The sequence below is a fragment of the Onthophagus taurus genome, chromosome 3, assembly GCF_036711975.1.
Source record: "Onthophagus taurus isolate NC chromosome 3, IU_Otau_3.0, whole genome shotgun sequence".
In the NCBI taxonomy this organism is placed as follows: Eukaryota; Metazoa; Arthropoda; class Insecta; order Coleoptera; family Scarabaeidae; genus Onthophagus; species Onthophagus taurus.
In genome coordinates, this window is record NC_091968.1 from 11,419,569 (window position 1) to 11,442,165 (window position 22,597).

Below are 22,597 nucleotides of genomic sequence, written 5' to 3' on the forward strand. Positions count from 1 at the left end.
TGTGTAATAAGAATAATAAGATCCGTAAAATTAGGGTCAATTTTTTCTTAGAAGTGAAAATAAGCTTTTGAGTTCAGGTACGCTTTAAATGAATTTGTTGTAAACAAAAATTTAATCTAAATTCCTTATTTTTAGGTTAATAAATAATAAATTTAAAACTAATACTATTAATTCATAGTAGATGGCTCTTTCAAAAATAGTAATTATAATGTTATTAAATGGAACGTTTTTTTAATTTTAAGTGCTTATTTAAGTGTCTTCTTTATTTTTATCAATACTTATGAAGAGAATTATTTAAGGTGAGTTAATTCTCATTTATTTTTTTATTAAATAAGATTAATGACAGATTAATATTTGACAGTTATAAATTTAAAACTAATACTATTGATTTAAACTAGATGGCTCTTTTAAAAATATGTCAAACTCGAAGTAATTATACAGTTATTAAATGGAAATTTTTTTTAATTTTAAGCACTTATTTAAGTGTTTTCTTTATTTTTATCAATACTTATGAAGAGAATTATTTAAGGTGAGTCAATTCTCATTTAATTTTTCTATTAAATAAGATTAATGACAGATTAATATTTGACAGTTATTTTTAGGTTATGAACATATAAATTTAAAAATAAATTTTTAACTTTTAAAGTATTATAAAACATGAAAGAGTAAAAATTAAATAATTAAAAGCAATTATTTAAACATTTCCAATCATTATTTTTTCGATATAATATTAATAAAATGTTAATTATATGACATTTCAAAAAGTGAGGTTATGTGATTCATAAAATTAAAGCATTACTTATTACTTACTAACTTTAAATTTGAAGAATTAACAAACACTGGGTGGTTTTAATTTTTTCAAATATACGGAATATGCAATAACTTTTTTTCCACAAAATAAATGAATCATTTAAACTCGTTAAACGAAAGGACAACGGAACTTTTTAATAATATGTATACCACACGGGAAGTCTCTTATCAGGGCTTTTACCCGAATAAACACACTAACACAACACCATGAATAATCTTGTTAATTTCCTGCGGTTTTCCGAAATAACTTTTAGTCACTATTTAAATTAGATTTTCTGGAAATTAATGTTTAAATGGTGTTTAGTGACTTCAATGTTTGATTTGCCTCGATACCTAATCAATAACAAAAAAATTAAATTACAGTTGATATTGATCGTTTAAATAAACCAGGAAAAACGTAATCAAACACTTCATTTTGAAATCTATATTAAAACCTCGTGGTGTTTAAAAAAAAACTTGATATCAACACCAACAATGGATTCATTCACGTTTAAAGCGAATACATAAAGCGTAAAAGAATTAAATAAAAGTTTACCTCCTTCATTTGCACAGAATATGATTGATTTGGAAATAAACTTGTCGGTTTAATCACAACCAAGCACACCAGCGAAAGTAAATACTACAAAAAACGTTAAAGAGACAACGTTTTCGTTGTGTTGTAGACAGGGACTGTACATGATACTACCTATAGAAAAGGCTCGCCGGGTCTGTATGGGTCTGAACAGAGGCTAAAAGAAGGGTGTTTTGGTGAGAATAGAGCAGAGTAGGGACGCGGTGTGTTAGGGCAAAGGGGACGAAGAGAAGTGTAAAGGAAAAGCAGCATCTGGTTTTCGATGATGATGAAAAGCCGGGGAATTTGTGTTGTGCAGTTTTTAAAATACGGTGTGATGTTTTGAGATGAGCTTTGAACACGTGGGCGAAAACTGTTTTGGTTTACATCAACAAATTCCTTATTATTCTTACCCAAACTTAACAACAAAGAAAAAAGATTTTAATAATTAAAAAACTTCATTTTAATACTTCAAATTTAATTTAAACGTCAAATTTGACGTTTGTATTTTATATTTAAGCGTTACCTAGCAACGGTATGCGTTTATTACAATCTAATTTAACTGTCAATTATGAAGTTAACCTAAAAAAAATTTTTTTTAATTTAAATAATTTTATTTCTTTTTAATCATAAATTATTTATCTTGCATAAGAAATATCCCATGGTTACGCAAGTTATTTTTAGAACAGTCCAGTAAACACTTCTCATAACCAGATGGTAATGAAATACACAATCTTTTTTTATCTCATTTTTTATTATTATTCCACGTTTCATAACCATTTTCAGTTTCAGCGAAGCATTAAAATGAAGCCAAAGAAAACAATGTTTTGTTATAATCAATTACATAATATTTTTTGTATCAATTTAGGTCCTCGTCTTCTTTAAAGGCATTTAATACTTCAAAATGGGTAAATAAGCTCGGTTGAACATTCTCGAAATGAACCCGCCTGAAAATTGAGGCGTTTAAACGTTTTAATGAATCACTGAAAGCTTTTTCTTCTTTTCGAATCCAAGGTCTACGATCATCTTCGATTTGATATGGTGATACATGGACTTGAACATTTAATTCTAAAAAAAATAATTCAATAATATTATTTGGTTAAATCTGTTTAACGAAAGAGAAAGATATTGAAAGAAAAATAGCTTAAATTTAATTAAAAAGTAAAGTTTAAATGATCCTAAACTCACTTTATTTTTCTATACTCTATTTTTTAATTCGGAGGACTGTTTTCAAATTGAAGCGCCAAAAAAAAGAATTGCTATGGTCAGTTTTAGTTAACAGTTTTAACCAAAAATTACACCAGGAAAATTCTAGATGTTGCTGACCGCCTAGAAACATTCGGGTTGAGTTCGGATTATAGTTCTAGGTCTTGTGCTAGTTCTAGTGATAGTGCCAATGTAAAACTAGAACTAACACTAGACCGAGAACTAGAAACATTCGGATTTAGCCGCACGTCTCTCAAGACGGCTAAACCCGAAAGATTCTAGTTCTAGGTCTTGTGTTAGTTCTAGTGATAGTGTAAAACTAGAACTAACACTAGACCTAGAACTAGAAACATTCGGGTTTAGCCGCACGTCTCTCAAGACGGCTAAACCTGAATGATTCTAGTTCTAGGTCTTGTGTTATTTCTAGTGATAGTGCTAGTGTAAAACTAATTAACACTAGACCAAGAACTGGAAACATTCGGATTTAGTCGCACGTCTCATAAGACGGCTAAACCCGAATGATTCCAGTTCTAGGTCTTGTGTTAGTGCGTCTGAAGATGTACGGCTAAACCCGATACTTTCTAGTTCTAGGTCTAGTGTTAGTTTTAGTTTTAATTCAATAAAAATATACAATATAATAATATCTTATGCTAACTAGCGCTTCCTACCACTACCACTAGAATTAACAATAGACCGAGAACTAGAAACATTCGGGTTTAGCCGCACGTTTCTCAAGACGGCTAAACCCGAATGATTCTACTTCTAGGTCTTGTGTTATTTCTAGTGATAGTGCTAGTGTAAAATTAGAACTAATACTAGACCGAGAACTAGAAACATTCGGATTTAGCCGCACGTCTCTCAAGACGGCTAAACACGACTGATTCTAATTCTAGGTCTTGTGTTAGTTCTAGTGGTAGTGCTAGTGTAAAACTAGAACTAATACTAGACCGAGAACTTTACCTAAACCCGATAGTTTCTAGTTCTAGTATTAATTCTAGTTTTAGTTCAATAAAAATATGCAACATAGTGATATTTTATGCTAACTAGGGCTATCTACCACCTACCAGCCGTCTTAAGAGTGGTACAGCTAAACGGAATGTTTTTGGTCTAGTATTAGTTCAAGTGCTAGTATTAATCTAATTTTATTTGTTATTCAGCGCTAGATTATTGTATATCTTTAGTGAGCTATAACGGACACTGCCTTCCCCGTATTAATCCGTTATATCGAGGTTTTAGTGTAATGTCAAATTATATTGACATGTTGCATTTTATGTAGGATAAAGTAAGAAGGTACGCCCTGGTTTTTATTACGTTTAAACAAATAAGTCATTAAATTCGTAACTACAGTTTACTTAAAATCCTCTCTGGTTTTAAAACTCCCGCCAAAAAATAACTTTGAAAAATTACACTGTGTAAACGTGACTTTTCATCTTACTCCTCTGAATTAAAAAATAGAGTAAAGTTATATCAAAGTTAATCTGTCAAAAACTAATTACAGTAGAGTGCCGATTAACCGTGGTAATCGAGGGAAAATAGAAACCGGATAATCGAAAACCAGGGATAATACAACCTGACGTTTTTAAAATTAGTGTTAAAATTGAAGTACCAATGTTTCATTTTTGTTATAAGCCAAGGTTAGAGAATTGTATAATGAAAGAAATAAATTTGTGTAAAATAATCTTCTTTACAATAAAACTAAATAATAATAACAGATAATAAACTAATAATAAAAACAAATAACAAAACACTTCATTATTTTTAAAAAAAGTCGGTTATTTTTACTTGTTTTCTTTTCTGGTTAATTATTTGTTGTTTAATATTTGTTATGTAAGTATGAATTTTTAAAATTTCTATACAGGGTAATTCAAATTCGACCCCCACCATTGGGTTGTCAGAAACCATAAGAGATACAGAAATGGCTAAATGGGGGCAAAGTTGCGTATCTTAGAGCTCATCATTTTTAACTAAGTTTATGGATCTAGCCGTTTTAGTTTTTAAAATAACAACGTTTTGTTGAATGTAAAACACTTCACAAACTACAGGAAAAGTATTTATGATAATAAAATAAAAATTAATTTTAAATGTTAAATAACAAAACAAAAACAGTATTGTAAATAAAAAAATATGCAACTAAAGCAGTTGCATATTTTTAAAGTTCAAAGTGATGGCCATTTTCTTGGATGCATAAACGTGTACGTCGACTAATATTTCCTACAGCTCTTTCTACATCTCTTCTTCTTATGGATCTAAATTCAGTTATGATACTCTCTCTGAGGTCTTCATTGTTGTCATGTTCTTGTTGGTACACCTTGTTCTTCAAAGTTCACCATAAAAATGTATCTAAAACATTTAGATCTGGAGATCTTGCAGGTCATCTTATCTGCATCAAGAAAATCACACACTGCTGGAGTGTTATGAGCAGGGGCTCCGTCGTGTTGGAACCAATACCTGTAGTAGTTTGCAATACGTAAATTCTCCAAATATTCCCCAAATGTTGTTCTCAAAAATTGCAGATACATTTCTCCATTCAAATTACCCCGGAAAAAATGTGGACCTAATATTCGATTTCCATAGATTCCTGCCTATACATTTAATCTAAAACGAATTTGTGGCCTAATTTCCCTAAATTGCATAGGATTGTTGATGCTCTAAATATGCTCATTGTTTCAGGAAATCTCTTTTTAACTTAATTTAGAAATAAAATTTAAATTAAATTTAACAAAATCAAAAAATTAGAAATCTTCAATAATAAAGATAAAATCTTGGAAAGTATCGTATGATTTTATCTTTATTATTCAAGATTTTTAATTTTTTGATTTTGTTAAATTTAATTTAAATTTTATTTGTAAATTAAGTTAAAAAGAGATTTCCTGAACCCCACCTACTAACATAATTTTATTCCATTATATTGTATAATATTCTATGTATTGAAGATGAAACATTAGTTTCGAAACATGTCTGCTTAAATAGAATTAAAACATTTTAGTATTTCTCAAAAAGTTTTTACTTTTACATACATCCTATTTATATTAGAGAAATATGGAGAATTTCATCCCATTTATGCTCATTGTTTCTGTTGACAGCATCAGAATTTGTAAAAGTACTTTCGTCAGTCCAAATTATGTTGTTTAAAAATTCAGGAGAAATATTAATTTGATTTATAATCTAGTTGCAACGTTAGTCTTCTAGCAGGATCTCCTGGGTGTAATTTTTGTGAAACGCGTACATTATAACATTTTAAGTGATTCCTTTTAAACTCTCTCCAGACACAAGTTTGCGGAATCCCAAATTCTGATGCAATTTCATACGTAGATTTTGAAGTATTATTTCTTATCTAAAACAGTACTTAATTGAGTTTGCAGTTTGATTTGTATAAATGAAAATATTCTTCTTTCAGTTTGTAAGTTTAACTTTATACCTCATTTATTATGTTTTCTTTAACTTCCTGATTCATTCTATCACCGTACTTTCTCCGTGGCTTCTGAAAAGCTCCATATTCAACCAAACCGTCGTTCTGTCCGATTGTCGTCTCTCCGGATACATTTCCAAATACATTTGCGAAGCTCTCACTGTATTTCTGTCATATTTATAATAAAGTTTTATCATGTCTCGTTTCTCTTCGTTTGTAAAAGCCATCTTAAATCAGTACTTTCGAAGTATCCTTCATAAGTATTGTTTGTTGGTTTCTATGGAAACACTTAGCGCACAAATTACAACCTCCTAATTAGATATTAGTTTTTTTTGTGACATATCATTGAAATCAGAATTAATTATTCTATTTTTTTGGTGTGAAAGTCAAATATGGCGTTCATAAGAAAAAATAAACCTGATGATAGTTTCACGAAAACGAAACGTCGGAGAAAATTTTTAGTTGTGTCATGACATTTTTCATAAAAAATTGCCTTAAGAATGTTTTTTCAGATTCACGATAAAGCGAAAAATGAAGAAGTTATAGGCAAAAAACGAAAAAGTCATTTTTCTGTTTTTCGGCCATATTTTAAAAACTAAAACGGCTAGATCCAAAAACTTAGTTGAAAAACGATGAGCTCTAAGATGCGCAACTTTGCCTAAATTTAACCATTTCTGTATCTCTTATAGTTTCTGAGATCCCAATGGTGGGGGTCGAATATGAATTACCCTGTATAGTCAGTAACATCTTGTTGTTCCATAAAATTTAAACGAATTTCAGCACCTGCTATGCTTCCTTGCAGCTGACTTTGAATTGTGGTTCTAAACTGACATCTTCTACGTCATCGTCACTACATTCTTGGAGTGAACTCGGTTCAGAGATTGGTTTAGTGACACTATCGACTAGATCATCGTCGGTTATGTGTTCACAGTCCAAAACATTTAAGTCAATATTTACCCACTTCAGAATATTTTCGTCATCCAGTTCTTCAAAGCCCTGAACATTTTTTAACGACTGAAATACATCTAACGGTTCATCATTATCAATTTCATGTTCTTCACAGTTGATTCATCGCATAAAATATTGTTAAAACATTTTTCAATTGTGGTAGCTTTCACATTTTCCCAAGCATACGATTTCCAAAAGTGAAAAGGAGTATTGTTGTCTTTTACTACCAGATTTATCACTAAATTTTTTCTGTACAACCTCTTCATTGTTTCAATTACGCCTTGATCCATGGGTTGAATTAGCGCGGTCATATTTGGCGGAAGATCCAAAACTGTGATACTCCCGTTCTTAACTGACAATGCTTCAACTGGCGAATGAGATGGCGCATTATCAAGAAGCAATATTGCTTCTTGAGGGACACCTTTGTACGCACAACACTTGTAGTATTCCACTGGCAGTTTTTTTTATTTCTTTAAACCTCTAGGAAAATCTGACTTCCCTACTACAGCTAATTTTAGTTTATTTTCTCCAGTAGCATTTGAGCAACATTACACTGTAATCCGATCTATATTAATTTTATAGCCAGGAGCAATTTTTTCTTTAGCAGATGCTAATGTAGGAGTGGGCATTGTACGCCAATAGAGGCCGGTCTCATCAGCATTGTATATTGGAGCAGGTGTCACAAAAAATTGTAGCCCCAACATCGTCAGCAGTAAGCTGTTCTTGTTGTATTTGTAATTCTCTACTTCCATGCCTTTGCAATCTGTTGAAAGTGTAAGTCTTTCGGTGATTTGTAACTTTTCTGCAAAGTATTATGCTTTAGCTAACACATACGGATCGGACATCGGGTCTCCTAGTGCTGTTTGCTGAAAAAACCTTCACCATTACATTTTCCAGTTGCTCACTCCTCGTACCTTTCATTGTTTTTCTATGTGAAGGGCCAGCTGATGTTTACACACTGTTACATAGAAACGAATGTTTCCAATTTGGGCTGCTGTTTCATTAAATTGCGTACAGTTTGTTGTGCAACTCCATAATCATCAGCCAGCAAAGTGATACTTTCACCATGTTGACGTCTTTTAATAATTTAAAATTTTTTTTTCACTGTTAAAACCACCCGTCTTCGCTTAGGAGCCATTACTACAGTACAGCAACGCGCTACAGTACTGTATCTACGCAACACGAATTTACACAGAAAGAATGAAAACATCCGTCTGAGTTTCCCCGAATTTGTTTTAATTTTGGAGGTGCCAAGGGAACGTTTAAACGGGGTTTTTACACTCCGTTCGTGTTTTTTTCTGATATATAATATAGATTTTTTTCGAAAAAATAATTAGACGTAGCGGAGTACGAAAAGAATTTGTTGTTAAAATTAAAAAATATACAAGGTGTTTTATCAGCAATAGTACATACGTTTATGTTACAGATTTGTTCATTTTAAGCAGAAAAGTTCCTAAAAACATGTCCTCAATTCTCAAAGGTAACTGAGATACAGCCAGTTAATGCATAAACTGATTTATTTAAATGTGTACTTTCATAAAATATCGAAACTCGGACTTTAAAGGCACGGTTCGAATATCCCACCGCCTAACTCGATGCACTTGGCTGATCTCTTGAAGATATCACGCACTGTGCTGCGTATTCGTGCAGCACTGGCCGTAATACGAGCGATAAACATCGCTTTTCAGCCATCCCCACATTCCGTAATCTAACGGATTAAGGTCCGGTGACCCTGCTGGCCAACTGATAGGACCCCTACGAACAATCCACCATTCCGCAAAGGTTTGGTTCATCATGCTGGAAGAACATATTGGCTCTGGTAGCCAAAGGAATATCTTCTAACAGTATTGGAAGCTCATTGCTCAAGAACTCTAAATATCTGTCCGCTGTTAAACGCTCGGGTAGTACGAAAGGCCCAATTAAGTTATTGTGAATCATTCCACACTATAGATTCAGAGAATTTTACCTAAAAATTTGTTTCAACACTGGCATGCGGATTATTCTCAGACCACGGTGAGACCACGGTTTCGACTGTTATTGATTCCATTGCGGGTGAAAGTGGCTTCATCAGTAAAAAGTATCACAGGAACCAAGCGGGTGTTAGATATTACCCATCCACAAAATTCCAATGTCCTGGCAAAGTCTGTTAGTTCAAGGTGTTGTACTGGTTGAACATGGAATGGATACAAGCCATGAGTTCTTCATACTTTTACATGAGGAACACCAAGACGAGCAGAAAGTCTTCTTGTACTAGTAGATGGAATGCATTCTACCGACTGAAGAATTTGTTCAACTTCATTCAGAGTTTGCACACTTGCACGTTGAGAATGAATACTTATACTTGGAACAGAACCGGTTCTTGCAATCTGTTGAATGTTCGAGTAAAAGCTCTTGTAAAGGTTGGGCGGTGGCTCAGCGGTTAAACTCTCGGGTTGACACGCAGACGTTCCGGGTTCGAGTCCCGGTTTAAACATATTCACCAAGCCGCCCACCCGTCCTTCGGAGGGGACGTTAAGCCGTCGGTCCCGGCAACCAGTCGTACACCTCTGGTTGTCGTTATCACCCATGTGTGTAAGGGGTTTGAACACATGGCTGAACGCGCGTTAGCGCTCATGAAGCTACACCTCGTGAGAGCGTACCCGGGCCAAGGTTGATGAGCAGCTTTGCTCCACCTTGGTACGGAGGGGCCAGCGAGTGAGTGGCATCGTTGAGCGGCACCTGACAGGGGCGAACCCGCACTGGGCCTGTGCCATAGCACGCCCGGTGAGGGGGGTCGGTCAGGAAGCGGAATCAGCCAGAAATCGAGTTAAGCTCGCGTTTAACATCTCAGACCTCTTAGAGGAGGATGTACAAGGGGCCCGTTGGGGCCTAGGTGCCGCGTATAGTATACGCACTCCCCGTAACATACATACATACAAGCTCTTGTCTCGACGAGCAGAAACCGTAACAAAGCACCATATCAGCATAATATATTCTGCATGAGTCAATATGTGAGGCATTATCAACAGCTTAGTCGACACGTCAACCAAATAATGGTAAATGTCAAACATTGACAAATCACTGTTTCACAACAGCCGTGGGTATCAATTTATGCATTAACTGGCTGTATTTCAGTTACCTTTGAGAATTGAGCACATGTTTTTAGTAACTTTTCTGCTTAAAATGAACAAATTTGTAACATATTAAATGGTTCACAGATAATCGGCACTTTACTGTATAACCTCAAACTTTAAAATGAATAATAAAATTAATAAAATAATTCTTGCCTAAATTGGAAAGGGTGTCTAAAATTGGTTTTGAAGTAATCCAAATATTTTTTCCACCGGAATGTCCACCATCTAACCAATATAAATCTTTAAACCGATGCACAAATTCGTTTAGATTTAAATCATTATTTTCGGTTTTTAAATAATGAAATTCATACAAAAATTGATTTAAAACGACACAACCTTTACTAAATCCGATAGCTTTTAAATCGAAATTTTCAAATTGTAAATTCTTTCCGAATAGATTTTGATCATAATTTAACAAAATTCGCTCTCTCTCTTCCGTGTCTTTTAATAAATCCGATCGATATTTCTGTGTATTTTCAATAAATTCCTCTCGCTTCATATGATTTAACCGTTCGGAGACGTTTTGAAGCAATTTTTGCAAATGTTTTAATGCGAAATTCATTGAAACGTGTTCGGGAGATCCGTAATCTCCTGTAGGAACAAAATTTGAGTAACAACTAAACGTTTTTAAGATAATTTTAGATGGCCGGACGTTTATTAGGTGAGAATCGGGGAATTTGTTTCTTAATCGGAGCGTACAGTCTTCGAGGTTGTATTTTAAGTAGTTTTTAGCATCTCGGTGGGATTCCATATTTTCATACAAGTCCTAAAAGAATTAATATAAGAAAATTAATTGTTAATAAAATTAACCGTTTACCTGCATGTCACCACCAAAAAAAATCACAACCGAATTTAATCCATTTCGAATCGGCGGGCAATAAATGATGTCATTAACGCGGTTTTCGTAACCTTTTACTGAAGGAAATCTTATTGGAACGGTTCGAATCATTTTTTTGATTAAATAACCTGTAAAATTTGTTGTTGGAAAATTGATCAAATTAAAAAAACAACTGTAACAACGGTGGGCAAATACGGCTCAATGAACCGCATGCGGCTCTTTCATTGCTTAATGCAGCTCCAAAGAGCAGTATATTATAATATAAAATTTATGACAAAAGTTACTATTTTACGATATTTAGCTTGGTTTGTGTAGCCGGTACGTGTTTGGACGTGTTAATGTTATAATTTCAGCCTTTTTACTGGTTTTAAAAGTAAGTTGTTATTCAATTATTTATTGTAATAATTGATATTTATTATGCTACTAGGCAACGTGATAACCGAAAATATGAAGAAAATGACTGTGGGAAGTTAACCCCCATTTTTTGATTTTTAATTTTTTTATTAAAACGGAAAATAATAGTATATTATTATATGAGCATATAATAATTATATGCGAGTAGAATACTATACTTTGTCCACGACTATTGAAATTGATTCCATAAATTTATTTAAAAAATAAATGTGACACAAATTCAATGTTACTAACTGTAACCAACTTCACAACAATTTGTCAAAATTAAATGTCAGTTTTATAAAACATCGTTTTCTTTAGGAAAATTAATTAATTTATGCTTAAATCATACGAAAAAATGAATTTGTTTAGGTTTTTTTAATGTCAAACATTTAGAAACTCCTAAAAAATTGAATTAAATTGACGTTTTTTGAACTTTTAACGTTTCAAATAATTATTATTAGTCTGGTCAAGATACCCGTGGATAATGATTATTATTCACCGCTATTAATCACTCCGTGAAAAATGATTACCATTTTGTTTTAGAAAATTCATTCATAAGGTATATATTATAAGGTAGTCGTGGACAAAAATTTTTATAAAAACGGAAAAACCGGTTTTTTGACTAGCCTTGTTCTAGAAAACCAAAATTATGGGATACAGCATTACGAAGTTATAACTAAAAATAGGTTTCGCTGCCAAAATGTCTAGTTGATTGCCGTGACCATAGTTTTTCTATTTTCAATTCCATATTACAAATATATACTTATTATACCGAAAGCAATCTGGAACAGCTATTATTTTCAGTAGAACAACTCTACAGGGTGATTCATAAGTAATGGGCCAAATTGTAAATGTACGTTCAGGAGGCCAAAATAATAATATTTTCATTAACAATAATGGGTCTTAGTCTGCTCCTTACTGAGATACAGGATGTTAAAGCGAAAAAAATAAAATAGATTTTTGTTAATAGATCAGCTACTTTTCTACATAATGACTCATAGTTGACTTATAGTTTTTGTAAGGGTAAACAATAATGTGTGAGAGGATTTGAGTTAACTCGTAGATGTCGCCACATGCGCCATATGAATTAGATGAAATCAGCTACAAATTTTTTATCGCTCATTATTTTACAACATACTTGTTTAATTTGGATAGCCCCATCATTTCTGTAGAAAAAAGCTATACTTCTTTGATCTTGAAAATATTAACGATTTTCGAGATATTTGAATTTTACTAATTCACTACACTACATTTCACGGTGGTCGACGTAGCATTAATCTGTTAAGACACAAGCATGGCATGGAATGTTGACATTTACCTAACCGTAATTGATAATTGATAACAATATTAAACTGAAACCATAAAAAAATTACGTAATAAAACAATTTATTGTACGCCAGTTAATAAAACGAAATACAACATTAGAACAGACTTGAACTAAGACCACTTACGACAACTGTTATCAAAACCTACATGTTAATGTTGTGCGAAGTTAAATTAAATTTAAGCTTAATTATGAGCTACTGCAAAAGGTTTTCAACATGACCACCACCAACATTTATACACGCATTTAACCGTTTGGTTAAGGATTGTCTGACTTTAAAAAATGTTGCAGGATTATTTCGTATTGAATTGGCTGCATCTTGAATTCTATTCCATAACTCGTCTCGTGTATTTATAGTAGGTTCAGCATAGACCATTGATTTCATGTAACCCCACACATAAAAATCAAGTGGATTAAAATCGGGACTGCGAGGTGGCCACTGAAATTCACTACCACGTCCAATCCAACGGTGAGGGAATGTTTCATTCAGATGTTCGCGCACAGCACGTGAAAAATGTGGAGGAGCACCGTCTTGCATGAACCACATATTTCTTCTTAGTTGTAATGGAAGATCTCCCAAGAGGTCGACTAAGTCATTATTTAAAAAAATTAAATATGACTCTCCATTTAAATTAGGAGGTAATTCAACTGGGCCCAGTAATGTATTGCCTATTACACCGCACCACACATTTATTTTAAACTCGTGCTGGAAATGTCTATCTTTTTTTAAACGAGGGTTTTCGGTTTCCCAGGCATGACTATTTCGCCAATTAAAAACTCCGCGTCTGGTAAAGGTTGCTTCATCCGTGAAAAGAATGTTATTTAGGAATGTTGGATTATTATTCAATTTTCCTTTTAGCCACTGACAAAATTGAACTCTGATTCGATAATCTGTTGGAAGTAAATTTTGCACAGGTATAAAATGATAGGGATATAAATTTTCCTTGTGTAAAATTCTAGTCACGGATGGTTGGCTTATTCCAGTTGCTGCAGACAATCGACGAGTGCTTATTTCAGAATTTTGCGCAATTCTTACCAAAATTTCATCTTCTTGCTGCGGAGTGATAATCTTAGGACGTCCTGTATGATATTTTGGACGAAATGAACCTGTTTCACCCAATCGATTATAAATATTTTGAAATATCTTCCGGTTTGGCTGCCTTCTGTAAGGGTACATTTCACGATATTTTCTGGATGCTGCTTGCCCAGAAAAACGTTCTTGTGCGTAAACGCATAACATGTCTAACATGTCATTTTGATTTATGTTAGGACAAGAATGAATCAGTTTACTTAACAATAAAATGTTTTAAACTATTCATTAAACGTAAAAGCTCATTGACGTTTCATAATTCATATGGCGCATGTGGCGACATCTACGAGTTAACTCAAATCCTCTCACACATTATTGTTTACCCTTACAAAAACTATAAGTCAACTATGAGTCATTATGTAGAAAAGTAGCTGATCTATTAACAAAAATCTATTTTATTTTTTTCGCTTTAACATCCTGTATCTCAGTAAGGAGCAGACTAAGACCCATTATTGTTAATGAAAATATTATTATTTTGGCCTCCTGAACGTACATTTACAATTTGGCCCATTACTTATGAATCACCCTGTATAAAGGACACTTTACTCTTTGAAAATGAAAGTTTTTGACAGTTTCAGTCAATAATTCTTGCGTCAGCGATTTTAAATTACATAATAATAATTAAAAAACATATAACGATCTAAAATAACTCAAACTTTTAGATCTCTCTGATTCAAATTGTTCTAGGTGTGTATTACGTTTAAACTAGGGAAAAACACGGACATGAATTTTGCAAAATCATATCTTCTTAAAAATACAGCAAAATGCAGACCTAACAAGAAAAATAATAAATCAAGAAATGAACAATTCAACTATTCGACCAGCAAACAAAAATACACTATTTGTATTATGTTTTATACATTATGTATAAAACTAAATAACTCTATGACCCACCGACACCGAGATATATTTCTTATACTATACAGGATGTTCAGAAATTGGCGGATAATTCTACGATCGAATCTGAATCGAAAATCTTAATATTAATCTTAATAATAATGTTGTTCTAATATGTTGCCAAATGTGTTTTTCATGAAGATATGATAATGAAAACATGTTAAAAACAAACATTAAAGCTAAAAAAAATAACTTTAACAAAAAAAATAGTTTATCAACATATCATATTGAATATTAATGATTATTTATGGACACATTATCCGACCTTTGAGAACCTCATGAAGACGTATGAAGCATGATGTAACAATAGGGCCGTTAAGTTCAATAGATTAGAAAGACCGTCTTTAACAGAATCGATAATCTAAATTAAATTAGACGGATTAGTAACGTTTTCACGTTCGAAAATTGTTTAATTTTTGCAATAATTAATGTAAAAGTTTAAAATTCCCCACCCTCGACACCAGATGACATTTTAAGAAGAAAGAAATCACAGACGTTACGTTCTCTCCCGTTATCTTCTAACGCATAAGATTCGTAGCATTGTCTCTCTCCAGGAATTTTATTGATTTTTATACGCTCCAATCGTACGCTCAAATCTGTGTGACGTACTTTGGAGTTCGCGCCCTGTAATTTTAAACTTTATTATTATTTTTTTTGAAAAACTAAGCCTCCGAATCAAAAATTAAAAAATGTGGTGTCAATCAGTTTTAAAAAACTTTTGAATAAGCCAATAAAAAAACATACTTAACGACCCTATTAAGACTTTCGCTTTAGAATCGAGCGAAGAATGTCGCTACGTGTACATTATCCGCCAATTTCTGAACAGCCTGTATATTACTTATTATATATTTATATATACTATATTTGTTCCCATATATTAATAAAATAAAATATCAAAATTCGGATGAAGAATTATACAGTGTTTCCCAAAAGTAACGGATAAATTCGTTAAAACAACTAATAACAGTTTATGGAAAAATCGCTGAGACTGGTCTAAGGATTTACATTTTTTGCAATTTTTTGGTATAGATTTTAAAATTTTTCCGCCATTTTTAAAGAAGTTATGATGTCATCGCTATTTTTTTCAAATAGCAATCCCCCATTTTTATTATGGAATATGATGTTGAATGTGTGCAGTGAGTTGAGGGAGGAGGAGCTGGACCGAGGGCAGATCTTGGGAGAGGGGGGAGAGGGGAAGCGATGGATGAGAAGAGTTGTGGGGGTTAACCATGGCAACCAGTTGTTTCAGATAATTTATTAAGACAATGATTAATTTTTGATATCTGAACCTGTTGGTTGCCATGGTTAGCTACTGCTATTTTGCTATCTCAATTGAACAGGAAATAATTAAACTTCAGATAATTTTTCTCGAAAATTTTTTTATGTAACCAATATTAATATTGACTGTAGTAGATTCAGAAAAAGGTCTTCTTTCATATTCCGTAATGTCTCAGCGATTTTTTTATAAACTGTTATTAGTTGTTTTAACGAATTTATTCGTTACATTTGGGAAACTCTGTATAATTCTTCATCCGAATTTTAATATTTTATGTTATTAACATAAGGGAACAAATATAGTATATATAGGGTGATTCAAAAAATCGTTGACAGACTTCTAGGGTTACCTGCCCTAGAAGTCTGTCAACGATACATCAATAATTAAGATGAAAAGTCTTAATATACATGGGGTCGCAAATGCCTGCTTAACGAGGTATAGCGGGTCAAAGTTTCTTTAAAATTAAACATTATCTGCAACAAAAAGCCCTTTTTTAAAAATATTTTCAACTCCACCGCTAATTTTGTCAAACGGGCAGTATTTTCGTGTAAAGTGATCAATTATCTATCAATTGGTCTCTTACAAAACTTTGATTAAAGTAACAGTTTTTGATTGAATTAACAAATTTTCTATAAACGTGTTTTTCTTAGAAACTATTGCTTTGATCAAAGTTTTGTAAGAGACCAATTGATAGATAATTGATCACTTTACACGCGTAGAGAGTTATGGCGTAGACAATATTTTTAAAAAAGTGCTTTTTATAGCAGATAATGTTTAATTTTAAAGAAACTTTGATCCGCTATATCTCGCCAACGAAGCATTTGCGACCCATGTATATTAAGACTATTCATCTTAATTTTTCATGTATTATCTACTCTAGAAGTCTGTCAGCGGTTTTTTGAATCACCCTGTATGTATAAATACATATAAATATACTGCTCAAAAAAATTAGAGGAACAATTTTTTCGAAATCTGTAACTTTTTAAATAATAGTTCTAAGCAAATCAAATTTGGTTTACTTCAACGGCATATATTTAACTAAGGAAAATTACTAAAACAATGTTACAGCTCTTAGTTACTTCTAAGTTATACTTAAAAATGTAAATTAATAACGCAAAACAAGGTGGAAACGACTTTTATAGCATCGATGACAGTCGGATTTTCTGTAAATTGGTGAGGTTTAATACCGTGTATGCCCTCCACCAGCACGAATCACTTCCTCACACCTGCGTGGCATGCTTCGCACTAGTCTGCGAAGAGATTCTTGAGGTACGCTTTCCCATTCCTCAGGGCTTGTGTCAGTGCCTGTATAGTGAGTGGTGGATTAGGACGCTTGTGAACGCGTCGGTCAAGCTGATCCTACACGTGTTCAATAGGATTCAGGTCAGGACTTAACGCCGGCAATTCCATGACCTGAATTCCACGTTCTTGCAAAGAATTTCTGGTGATGGCGGCGGTATGTGGTTTTGCAATGTCCTGCATTAGGATGAAATTTTGACCGACCCCATATGAAGCAGGCACCACATGGTCCTCCAAGATGTTTTCGATGTAATTCATGGCATTTAGTCTACCAGGAACAACAACAAGATCAGTTCTGATATCTATACTGATTCCAGCCCAAACCGTAGCAGAGCCCCGACCAAATCTATCCACTTCCTGTATAGTAGCGGCTGCGTAGCGTTCACCGGGACGTCTATACAGGCTGTATCTGAATGACTGCTACAAACTTCAAGGGGTGATTCTTTAGTGATTTTTAAGGGTACTTTGATATATGAACCAAAAATCCAAAAATGGCGGAAAATTTTGGTTTAATTTTTTTTTCTCAAATACCATAAACGCTAGGAAATTGAAATTTGGGGAATATGTTTAACTCATTATAGGGCACGATCCTTAGGATTACGATCCTTTACCCCTAAGGTACAGCTATATTAAATATATAAATATAGCTCTGTGTGGGTGGGTCACAGAGATATTTAGTGTATTTTTGTTTGCTGATCGTATAGTTGGATTATTCATTTGTTAATTTATTATTTTTCTTGTTAGGTCTGCATTTTGCTGTATTTTTAAGAAGATTAGAGAATTATGATTTTGCAAAATTAATGTCCGTATAATGGGTCGTTCTCAGAAGGGCTAAAAAAGTGTCCCTCTAATATCAAATCTTATATACTGAGTTAAGTACATTCATTCGAGCAAAAAGCTATATGGTGAGACTCATTAGTATTACTTCATTAAGTTACATTAAAGTAACAAATATTTTATGTACACAAAATTCAAAAATTTTTAAAAGTTGGTTCGCACTTCATTAAATATTCAGGTGTCTCTCTGGTAAAATTGCAACTAAAACTATTTCTAAATCGAAAATAAAATAGTATTATATCATTTTATTACTGTCTTTTTTATATGGGGTAATTAACAAATCGATTTGAAGATGGTTTGCAATTTCTTATACATTTTGGTTTTAAATTAATCTCGTAAATGTTGTGTCCCTCGTTTTAATCTCAACTCCGTTACCACATCTTCTAATATAAATATTCGTGTCGCCATGGTTACCCGGCTCATTGTTAACACTGCATAGGGAAGTTAATATTAGTATGACACTATAACTGTTAAAAAATATAAAATTGACACGCTGAATATATTCAAGATTTTGATTGATTTCTACAAATATTTTCTGGCTATTCGGTTTCTCAACTCCGTTACCTGTCGTGAAAGGTAAAGTTTAAGTGATTTCTTACTGTAATTACATTAAGTAAATTACTAAAAAATATACGAACACGGTATGCAACTATCAGCATAAAATCTAATTTAGTTTAATTTTGAATATTTTTGAAAGCGCGTCTTCTCAACTCCGTGAATTTCAACTCCGTTACTAATGTTAGGCAGTAGCATTTACAGCCACATTTAACAGTTACAACGCATTATGTACTGTAAATATTTTATTTTCAATGTATCCAACATTTAGTTAAAAGTTAAAGAAAAAGAAAACAGTGCTCAAATGTGATAATTTCCAAATTTATATGCACCATGTTTCTCTTGCTTTAGACGAGATCTAATTTTGAGTATAATTTCGATTTTACGTTTCATTATTCTTTTGTTCCAAAATGTGAAAACTAGAAGTAAGGTCTTAAGTGAGGCTGCGGTTACAACATCAAAGTAAAAGAAAATATGCAATTAAAAGAAGAGGGATGCGTTGAGAAAACTGAGAGCGCAATGAAAAAATGATCCTGAGGCTTATGAAATTGCTAAATCGAAGGAAAGAGAGCGGTATCATCGCAGAGTTAATTACGATAAAATAAAAAAGATATCAATGTTAACAGATCCAGATAAAAGACGTAAAAGGGAAGAATGGAGGGAACATAGTAAGAAACTTACCAAGCAAAAAAGGCAGCTAGAAAAACATCAAGTAGTTACAGAATTGATACAATCTATTCCGAGATACATATATGTTGCACCTCAGGAATATATCCCATCAGTATCGGTGTATAAATGTAGTGAAAAAGAATCTGTCTGTTGATAAAATCTTGATCCATATGGATTTTTCTAAAAATTACTTCTGTAAATATACTGAAAAAGTACAATCTGCACACTTTGGCTCTTTAAAGCATCAGATATCTTAGATATAATTGCGGCGTGGTAAAGTCTATCAAGCAACCTTACCACACTTTTCATACCTTAGTTGTATATTAAAAGTATCCACACCAGATTACAATACTTTAGTAAAAGTCTTACAAAACTCAATAAAGGGGATCAAGATCTTTCGTATCGATGAAAAACTAATCCCTATGATCGACGAACTGATCCCAGAAAATATTCCTACGTTTAAAGGTACGATGAAAGTAGCCTGGATCAATAAACTAAGGAATAGACTTACTTTCAGAGAACTGACACGTCTGTGTTGTGAATCCGGCCAGCTTTGCTCACACTATAACTTGGATCTAAGGAGTATAGAACAGCTCTACGTTATAGCGTTGTATATACAGATTCATCATCATTGGATGATGATATGCCATTGAGTTTAGTACGCAATAAGTTGAGATGTTAGGAACAAAACTTGGAATTAAATTATTTGTCAACTCCGTTACCACTTCTCAACTCCGTTACCTCTAAACTTAACATTATTTTCATTATTTAATTATATTCTCAAAGTACAAAACTTTTGTTATACTAATATGTTTTCTTCGATAAATATATAACCTAGAAAACTAATTACACAAATTTTTTTCTTATAAACCTTTTTTCCACCCTTTCTAAGAATGACCCTAATCAGGAAAACCTTTTTTTCCCTAGTTTAAACGTAAAACACATCTAGAACAATCTGAATCAGCAAAGTTTGAGTTATTTTAGATTGTTCTATGTGTTTTAATTCTTATTATGTAATTTAAAACCACTGACACACGAATTACTGACTAAAACTTCCAAAAACTTTAATTTTCAAAGAATAAAGTGTCCTTTATAGAGTTGTTCTAGTGAAAATAATAGCTGTTCCAGATTGCTTTAGGTATAATAAGTATATATTTGTAATATGGAATTGAAAATAGAAAAACTATGGTCACAGCAATCAACTAGACATTTTGGCAGCCAAACCTATTTTCATTTATAACTTCGTAATGATGTATCCCATAATTTTGATTTTTTAGAACACTAACTAGAACAACTAGAACAACAAAGAAAATCTGATTTTTCCAAAAATGGGGGGCTAGTTAAAAAACCCGTTTTCGGTTTTTCTTGCCGACTTTTTATTTTTCTTATTTGCCGCTTTGGAACAATGTAGAACAACTCTAGAACAACTATGAAAAATTTAAAAATCAAAAAATGGGGGGCTAACTTCCCGCACTCGAAGAAAATACATATTTTCGTAGCGAATGGGAGGAAAGTTTTGCATTTATTGAATACAATGGTCACTCATCCATGATACACTCATCCGCATTTTTCCATCCAGTATCTACTAAGTTCAAAATTGCGAAACAAAAATTAATGTCGTTAAAAAATTGTCCCCAGAAACAACAAGGCCTCTTAGCTTCATGCTGTAACGAAGATACCAGGAAAATTGAAGCTAGTTTTATTATATCATGGAATGTTAGAATTTATTAAAAAAACTTAGTAAACGTAATTAACATTCTGGAACCAACTAATGAAAAATTGCAAAAACTGATTACCCGAATTCCAACATCACGCCGTGCTACAGAGCGTCGTATTTCTGCAATAAATGAAACTTGAAAATAATTTGAATTATGATTTAAATAACTGTACTGCATTCAGGATATTCCACAATTAGTGATTCTTGTCCGTTTGATGAATTGTTCAATGAATTACTCACTCCACATTTGCATATTTTTAAAAGAACAAAGAAGGCAATATCTAGAACTGGAAGACAAAAACTGGCTGCAAGATATATCATTTTATAAGTACGAAGGCTTTCACGGCCGGTGTAAATTGATCTAAAATTAGAACTAAAACTACAACTAACACTAGAAACATTCGGGTTTTGAGAAATGAACTTCGAACCAGTTTCTGAACAAGGTTGCAACATGGCATCCTTAATGAATATCAAGAAAAAATTGAAGAGTTGACAACGAATTTTACAACCAGATTTTAAAATATGAGAATCAACAATTTCATTTTTTGTTAATCCATTGCAATTAATATAATTCAAGATGGTTTTTCAATTTCTGATAAAATACTATCCGATATAGCATCAGGTGATTTAGAAGTACTAGAAATGAAGGAGGATCAGGCATTACAAATTCAGCACATATCTCTTTCTCTGGCCGACTTTTGGAAACTGGTGCCAGAAACAAAATATCCTAATTTAACCTTCCGGCAGGCGCGCTTGTGTGTAAAGTGCACACAATTGTGTTTAAGGGGTAGAATGACGTAATTTCCGGATAAATAAAACTTTCTTTAGCAGGTATTCCTTAAGTTAATTTGTCTTTTGAGGGATACGGTTGAAAATTTTTTGAGAGGCTTAAAAATTAAAAAAATAAATAAATTAGTGAGATAAATGAGTTTGTGTACAAAATACACGATGCACCTGTTCGTGTCATTCTTAATTAGTTAAGGTAGGTTGGGTAAACCCGAAATAATTTTAAGTTATAATCAAACAAAAGGAGCAGTAGATACGGTTGATAAGATGTGCGCTGCTTAAAGAATAAACTTGCAAATATTGTATTTCACAAAAAAAGACTTCTCTGAATAGACAGGCTCAAACTATTGAAAATTGTTTGGTGCCTGTCCATTTTTATCACAGAACACTGATGACAGCTATAACAAGGATAGAAGCCGCTTGGTCACTCGTTACGTTTTACGATTATACAGGTTGTTTTTGCAAGTCGTGGCATAAATTTAATCACTAAAATTAGAGACAAAATGATGACGATTCATGTACAAATTTTTGAAGAAAATAATCTAGAATTTGACTTTGTACTTTTAAACTGGTTTTTATTTTATATAGAATTTAAGTGTAACCAGTTTCGGCCCTTGGCTATCTTGAGAAACTCTACAAATAGATTAACATCTCTCATCTTATCCATATTACAAACAAGTTTCTTAATATTTCTTTTTGTTTTGTTAAAAAAGATCACATATCAAAGTCGAAATCAGATTATTAGTTACTAATTTACAAAATTAAAGTTTAAAAAGTTGTAAAATGAAATTAAGGACGAAGTGTTACAAGTTTACAGGTTAAAATTTAAGAACGCTTTTTTTTAACAAAAGAAGTATTAAGAAACTTGGGAAAAATT

At 32.7% G+C, this 22,597-nt stretch overlaps 1 protein-coding gene and 1 long non-coding RNA gene across 3 annotated transcripts in view; one reads left to right on the top strand and one right to left on the bottom strand.

Moving 5' to 3' along the window:
* LOC111416915 (uncharacterized) lies at positions 1-4,244 on the top strand. The gene is made up of 3 exons (XR_002706617.2): positions 1-77; positions 136-2,727; positions 3,101-4,244. It is a non-coding gene; the product is annotated as an uncharacterized lncRNA (long non-coding RNA).
* Positions 2,094-22,597, bottom strand: part of LOC111416914 (mitochondrial protein C2orf69 homolog) — a 26,643-nt gene continuing 6,139 nt past the window's right edge. For both annotated transcript variants that reach the window (XM_023049035.2, XM_023049034.2), the window contains exons 2-4: positions 10,854-11,002; positions 10,190-10,802; positions 2,094-2,428 (exon numbers count right to left, since the gene is read on the bottom strand). In XM_023049035.2, the coding sequence (XP_022904803.2) occupies positions 2,220-2,428; positions 10,190-10,802; positions 10,854-10,985 (954 nt within the window). In that variant the 5' untranslated portion in view covers positions 10,986-11,002 and the 3' untranslated portion in view covers positions 2,094-2,219. The remainder of the gene's footprint in view (positions 2,429-10,189; positions 10,803-10,853; positions 11,003-22,597) is intronic.